This window comes from Anneissia japonica, unplaced genomic scaffold (assembly GCF_011630105.1).
Source record: "Anneissia japonica isolate Jap-2015-1 unplaced genomic scaffold, ASM1163010v1 scaffold284709_len978187_cov192, whole genome shotgun sequence".
Classification (NCBI taxonomy): Eukaryota; Metazoa; Echinodermata; class Crinoidea; order Comatulida; family Comatulidae; genus Anneissia; species Anneissia japonica.
This window is the reverse complement of record NW_022757342.1, coordinates 790246-798267: the sequence shown is the minus strand read 5'-3', so window position 1 is coordinate 798267 and position 8022 is coordinate 790246. Positions and strand designations below refer to the sequence as shown.

Sequence of the window (8022 nt, the reverse complement as noted above, 5' to 3'; positions counted from 1 at the left end):
TAATTATTATTATTATTATTATTATTATTATGTCTTTGCCATTAACATTATCATTGTTTCTCTGGTAGGCATCTTGTACAGGGATATGTTTTTGCCTAACCAGTGAAATAATTATGATTGAGTGAAATAATTATGAATTACACCAAGGTCGTCTATCGATAAAAACATCGATTCGATTAATTAACAGCAGCTTTTCGCACTGTGACAGTGCCGATAGAAAACAGCAACTTTTTGGCACTGCGGCAGTGCCGATAGAAAACGGCAGCTTTTTGGCACTGCGGCAGTGCCGATAGAAAACAGCAGCTTTTTTTGGCACTGCGGCAGTGCCAAATCGGCACTGCGGCAGTGCCGATAGCCACTACCGTCTGGTACACTAGACTTTTCACTACTGGGAACTGCAAGAAAAAAGAACATTGTTTTTGAATAACCAGGATAGAACCAGAATAACCAGAATAGAACCAGGCCCTAGGCCTACAAAATTTTTTCAAAGAAATTTGCTATTAATATTACTGTAATTTGCCTATCAAATTACATTACCAATGTGGTCTAAAATAACTATTTTGGGCCATAAAGACTCCCCCTGAATTTTTCAACCACCACACAAATTTGACCCAACCATATTTTCTGATTATGTCATTTATGATGACTTAATCAGAAAATATGGTTGGTTAAGTCATGTATCATGCATAGGAACGTTGGCGCATGGAAGGCTGTGGTTTAAATCATATTATTATATATTTGTGAGTTTCCCTAACAAAACAACTGTCAGGTGTTAGCAAAAGTTGGAAAAAATATATTCCAAATTGAATTTCATTAAGTCAACATTATAGACTGAATATGCAAGTTCAGATTTACCATGAGAAATTCCTATTTAATGCACAATTTTATAACAAGTACAAACACTTTGGTTTAAGCTTCATAAACTTTGATAAAAAGAAGATAGGAGTCAGAATGCAATTTAAATCTAATGATAGATATCTCAAACTGAGCTTATCTTTCACTTTTAATATTTTCATTTTTTATTGGTTTTTTTTTTTTTTATTGTTAAAGCAGTTCGACATTACAACATATATATTGTTTGAAGGACATATATATTGTCTGAAGAACATACATATTATATAATTTGAAAATGAGCTTTACAATGTTATCAAACATGATGCTGTTATGAAATACAGGTATCATTGCATTACATTTATTCTGTTCTCAATAAATAATTTTAAGCTTATATAGAGCAGCATAGCACCTGGTCACTTTACAACAAGATATAAATTTTATGTAGAAAACAAGTTTTTCAATGGTGTCCAACCCTGTGTCACGATACCATGTGATAACTACTCCGTTGCTATCATTGCAAAATGCGTTCAACCCGATGCCATTTTCTCCACCATTGATCCAAATTTCTAATGTAATTATTAAGATGTTGTATCTTTTTTATTTTAATCGATGATTAAATGTGGGTTCGATAACTAATATAATGCAAGCTTTTGTGTTTTTAGTACATTTTGATGGTAAAATATTAGATTTTAAAATGCCTATTCCAGAAAGCCTATGAAGTCATTCAGGCATAATGAACGGTAAATAACGTCCATTGACAACGGAGAGCGCCACCTGGCATCGTGATAACTCGACTGTGGTACTTAATGGTGTAATAAAACATTTTTATAACTACATCCTAACGTATGTTTAGTCATTAGGCGCAGTGATTTCCATTTATCGCAGCTTTAACAAAATTTGTGAATTTTGAAAAAGCTTGTCATATTGATCATCAAAATACATTGAGATTGCTGTAACATCAGTTTTTAACCTTTAGGCACATTCATTTCTTTTAATCGCAGCTTTCTAAAAAAAATTTTCATAGATTGCTCATCAAAATGGTCATCAAGGTAATTGAGCCATTGATTTAACTATTTTATTTTGAAAGTATTAAAAGACACTAGTTTTTTTTTTATTTTGTTGCATGGAGCATAAACATTATTATGCTTATAGCTTTATTATATTATGTACTACATACAATTTTTTTTGTAATTTTTTGGTAGGCGTATGTTTCTATTGGAAAATAGAAACATACAAAGATTACAAACAAAGATTATGCAACTGCAAGAGGTACGACTCTCGGGGGTTTGTTGGAATGAAATTCTATCTAAAAAGAAAGTATTGCCACAAATTAGACAGCGTCCTTCAAAAGAACGTCAAAGGCGTTGGTAAATAGGGGCCCTCTATCTTGTGGTAGTATGATTCATTATGGGCCTACAAAATCAGGGCAGTCGGCAATTCTATGCACTTTGATGCAAACATAAAGAATTTACTATATTGTATGTCTGACCCACTATTAACATAAACTGTCATGTATGGTAATATTCAGTCTGTTTACAGTCGTTGTCTGTATTTAGCTTTAGTTTAAAATCAAAACCTGTTTTCCCACTATTTCTTATGTAAGTCGTAAGCAGTCAGTTGAGGATTTTGTTGTTGTTTTTGTTGCTGTTGTTGTTTTTGTTGCTGTTGTTGTTTTGAGAGCAACATAGCTCAGTCAACCAAGATGCTGGCAGGCACTTGTGTGCATTGAACCTACATCTATGTTATCAGTGCTGGTTCGAACAGCACGCTAGCCTTCGGAGGTGGTACAAGTCTTCTTGGATAAGTACTATAAACCGTAGGCCCAGTGTACACATTTGTCTCATGTGCACTAAAAGAACCCAGTTCATCTTCTGGAACATCTCACAGCTCCTGCCATTGTGGATTACCACCTGATCATGGCTTCAGTAGAAGAGTTGCTCAGTACGTATACAAGACAAGACCCCAAAGATCCATTGTTAAAAGCCTTTACCCGGTTCAATTTTATCCACTGCTTTCCTTATGTTTCAGCTGGAGTGATTAAGCGCATTAATTTACAAAAGCGAACTGTCTTTTGGAAGAGATGTATAAATCGTTGGTCTTGTATGCAATATGGTCTATATGAACTCTAAAAAGTGCAGCATACTTTTGGAAAAGAATAGGGCACTGTTTCCCGGTGTACTGGCCAATCACCACCATGAAATAAGTAAATACTTTTGTGTGGGACATCCTTGGTTTTCACACCAAATATATCCAATGGTGCTGAAGCTTCTGTTGCTACAGTTGATGTTGAGATTAATTTTTTTGGTTTAGTTTTTGTTATTAATACATCATTATCATTTAAAAAAAAAAATAAAAAAAAATAAAAAAAAAAATACATGAAGAATAAACTTCAAATATAAAACATAAAACAAAAAAGAAATAACATTAAAAAATACAACATGATAATTATTGATATTTATTCATATGCATATTCCTTCAAAATATTTTTCCAATTTAGAAAAATTTATAAGATCTTGGTAATAAGTCTATAAGTGCGTGCCATGAAGTTATCTGTACCAAACTCTTTTAATAACTCTCTAATAGAATACACAAATCTACGCAATTTCCACTGCGTTACTAATGAAGTTTGTTCTGTACCAAGAAATATAACCTCGGAGGCTATATGTTTGAGTCTATAAATACACTACCTTATAGTTTGCAGTAAATCAACAACCTGAAATACACATTAGTGTAATGTTTTACAATCAAGATCCGTAAACTAAAAAAAAATACATTTGTAATAGTAAATTGTATGAAATAAACCCTACCAGGGTGGAATAGTGTGTTTAGTAATAATCAAAATCGATATTTGAGAAAAATGTTTTGTTCTGTGATTTGAACATTGATGGTAGCTTAATTAGTATCGTAGAACTGTTTGTTGAACTTGTCCATCATATCTCCACAGTGATTTGTCGATTTATTTTGAATAGCTTGTCTGTCTGAAAGCATGCATTGACTCCATATTTTTTCTGTCTCTGTTCAGCAGCAAAGCATGTGGCCATGTGTAGATATTGCACAAAGGTGAATAAATCTTAACTTTCTTTTTTCTGTTCATTAGGTATTATTGATTACAATTTCCTGTGCTTCAAGAAAGCAATTGAAGAGGTGTTTGAGGTACGACTACAAACGCAAGCTATTGATGTCGGAAGCAGCGCCATGCATTCTCCGATTGAGAGCGTGATGCTGGACAACCCTCAAACCAACGGCATAGGAACTGTCTCGAAATCATCATGACAGGAATTGGATTGTAATCTGGTGATATGAACAACTGATATTTGAGAAGACAGCTAATTAAGAAATGAAGTTCAGTTAGTACACATACAGTAATGTCCACAAATGTTCAACATTAGAAGAATCAGTCCAACATGTTTATTATGTTAAATCCCACAATTAGGCAAGATTTTATTTATAAAAGGTCTTCAGAAGAGGGTGGCTGGGAAAATTTAATATAATTTACTTTTTATTGATGTGAAATGTACAATTTCACATCATTTTTACAATGGGGATGCACTAATAAGCCAAATATAATTTAATACAATTAATGGGAATGTGGCGGGTTTGCAAAACTAGGTATAAAAAGTTTTGCCTAATTGTATTCTACACAGTCAGTGAGTGTCTCAACATTTTGCATAGATAATCAGAAGATTCCCATTGGCATTTAAGGGGGACTGTGTAGAGTTTATGCTTTATCATTTGATCCAGGTACTGGAACTTTACATGTTTGACCAAATGTGGACCTGGATGTTAAAATGCCTTATGAAATTGAATGATCTCATTTTCAGTAAGTATAGAAAGAGGATTACCAACTTACTATTAAAAACAACCACATGCAGAGTAAGAAGGGGAAAGTAAGAAACTTCCTAATAGATGGTCTTGAGATGGGTCTGGTTTTTGGCAGATACTCGAAAAAAAGCTTTACTATTCTAGGGATCTTAGATAATATTCTAGGGACACTTGGACAATATTTTTGTATTACCCATTTTGCACATTTCTACCAGAGGCATAAATTAAACTACTGTATTTGATGGCACTTTATTGATAACTCTTTATTAATGAACTGCTATTGAAAGTAAATTGGTGAATAAAAATCTAATGCTTCATCAATGAATATTCTATTTGAGATTCAATGATCTCTCATAATACTTAACATCCATCATAGTTTTCATTGGGGAAGATCTTTGTGTAGCCTGCCATAGCTTCCTGTAATTAATAAAAGTATATTGGGTTAATTAAAATGGCTGTTTCATGAGCTACTGTAGAATATTATAAGTGTACACCTGTTGTGAAATGTACTTTCTTAATTACAAAGCATGTATAGATGTATGATAAGTCTGACACAAGATGGATATAAGAGTATAATTTAACCAGCCATAGAAGGATGAAATGTTTAACTCTGAGCCAACCAATAACATGCTAGTAGCTTGTGTAACATCCCGTTTTAACAAAGTTATTTTTATTCAACATTTTTTCAATAGTATGAGCCTAGCTGTAAAAAAAAATTGTTTATGACATGTTTTCTAGAAATTAAGGGAAATTAATGAATTATGCATTAGAATAATTTTGAATTTACACTTTAAAACAAGTGATAGCTTAAGTCTGCTTGTAAGCTGATTGTATATCATGTATTATGGTATGCATGATACATGTCTAAAATGTGCATTTGTTTTCATTGTAATATAATTTAGTATCTTATTCTATGTATAAATAAGGTGTATTTTGTTACTGAAGCATATTTCAAGAAAATTTAATCTTAAAAATTGTGAAAAATCTGTTTATCAATGTGCATCCACAAGAAATATGAGAATAAGATGAGCGGAGCAAGGTGCTCTTTTATTGATAGAATTTGTAATTCTATAATTCAAACCATTCTATGAACATGCTTTATTATTGTTTGATATAAAAGATAATTCAGAGTATGTTTTGTATGTCACATGGAACCTCTTGACATACATGTGAGAAAATCAATACCTTTACATATGCAACCGGCATAGATGGATAAAAGCATACCAAAATTGGCAAAGTCAAACATTGAATATTAACAGACTCGAAAGGATGCATCTGATTTAATGTCTAACTCGACATGCTTGATATACCAGGCGTAATATTTGAATCAGTTTATAGTTAATGGTACTGCAGGCAGGAATATTTTGCAACATAATGATTTATGAATGAAAAGATATGAATTGAATTCAGTTTGGTCCCAAATGCACTTTCTTGAATGCTGTGACATTTGATATGTTATTATTTTTCTATATATATTATTGTTATTATTCATTTACTGCAATAGATAATGAACAATGATATACCAAGAGGTATAAGATTGCTATATGATTCAAGAAACAGGAGTCATACATTTCAGAATCCTTTGGTTCTTATTAAAATTATTGAATAATAAACATTTTATCATTATTATTATTAATATTAATATTACTAATATTTATATAAAACTTTATGAAAAAAAAAGTTACCTTTTCAGAGTTGATAGACATAGTATGTAACTTATTTAATTCTGTTAATTGTGCAACCCTGTGTTTCATTAACATATTTTGGAGGGTTTTAGAGTTTTTAGCCACAGCGAGTGTATCTTTGTTTGTAGATCCTTTAAGCCGAACAACCCTTACAGTAAAATTGACAAATACGGGTTCTTGTCCTTGTCGCAATTGCTAAACAACTCCACTTGGTGAATTTCAGGTGACAGAATGATGAAAGATCTTTCACAGCATTTCCTTTCCCTGTCTATCTTTGAACTTAAAATACTCAATATTTCATAGTTTGTATCAAAACAGCCATTTGCAGAAAATGTTAATTTACACTATGAGGACAAATACCCGACCAAATAATTCCTCCCGTGGCAAAGTACAAATGTCAAAATGTTTTCGAGACTCAAAGATTGTTAATTGACAATTAATTCTTTCATTAGATTTTGGATGACTAATACAACAACGAAGACACTTTCTTTATTAGATTCAGGATAATTACAATGTTATTCAGGATAAATACAATGTTAAGTGCCAATTCACTGTATGAGAAAAGATGTCTAAATGAGTGAATTAAATCTAGTGTATCTATTAAAAATAACTGAGTTTGGTCGGTGTTGTAGTAGTTAACAATGACAGAAAAAAGCAGGACGAATTAAATTCAATTAGTAGTGACTAAATATTTAAAATTCATAAAATCTAAATATTTTTTTGTAGTGTTTTTGTTATTCTTTTCCAATATTGATGATATACGGTACTCAATGTGTTGATAAACTTAAACAATAAATTCAACATCTGAATTGCATACTTTGTAGATTTAAGTAATTTGTTAGTTTTAAATTGAAGATGCGAGCAAGAAAATATATTCCTTACCAATGATGCAGACACAGAAATAATTCCGTTATTCTAAGCATGCAGACTCTATTGACTGACTGTAAAATCTCTAAAACTGTGTTTTGAACCATTTCTCATTGGAAGTTGAAACACTATTTTATTAGGATTTGTTAGATTTTTCCACAAGTAGTATATCTTGACATAGAAGTCGGTGGGGTAGAAATAAATTTTGTTGCTTTATTGTTTATGTTGTCTCAGATTCTACTTGAGGTAGTTTCATGTTTAATATTAAAAGACTTTTCTTAGTCAAAAACTGTAATTGTTTCTTTGTTGCTTCACTTACTTCGGAATAGCGAAACATACAGTCGTCGTCACCCTTTTGGGAGGTAACAAAAAAAGAAAAAAGAAAATAAAAGAAAAAAAATTATAGCCCCCTTTTGGACATCTCTGGATCCGCCACTTGGTCCGTACCATTGCCTTATATATTGCTAGACTTTGTAGGTTAGATGCCTTATGATTATTAATTTAAAAAAAAAAAAAATTGTAATTATTATTTTCATTTTTATTGTTATGCCTATATAAAACCAGATGGATAGACTTGCATCAATGAATAATAGGAAGGTACACGACCTTACAAAATCTTCTATAAAACGGGATAAATAGACTTGAATCAATCAGTGATTAGAATGTTTTGAAACCTTATGCATCCTTACATAAAACTAGATAGATAGGCTTGCGTCAATAATCAATGATAGAAAGTTTTTACTACATTGCAAACAGTGGCGTAGAAAAATATTTTTCATTGGGGGGATGATTGGCGTGTTAGCCAGTGTCGTAA

At 31.9% G+C, this 8022-nt stretch overlaps 1 protein-coding gene across 1 annotated transcript in view; it reads left to right on the top strand.

The window, feature by feature from the left end:
• The window catches only part of LOC117124687 (ras-related GTP-binding protein C-like), a 58450-nt gene extending 50947 nt beyond the window's left edge, over window positions 1-7503 (top strand). Inside the window, exon 4 of the mRNA XM_033271019.1 lies at window positions 3932-7503. Within this exon, the coding sequence (XP_033126910.1) occupies window positions 3932-4107 (176 nt within the window). The 3' untranslated portion in view covers window positions 4108-7503. The remainder of the gene's footprint in view (window positions 1-3931) is intronic.
• Window positions 7504-8022: the final 519 nt, after the last annotated feature.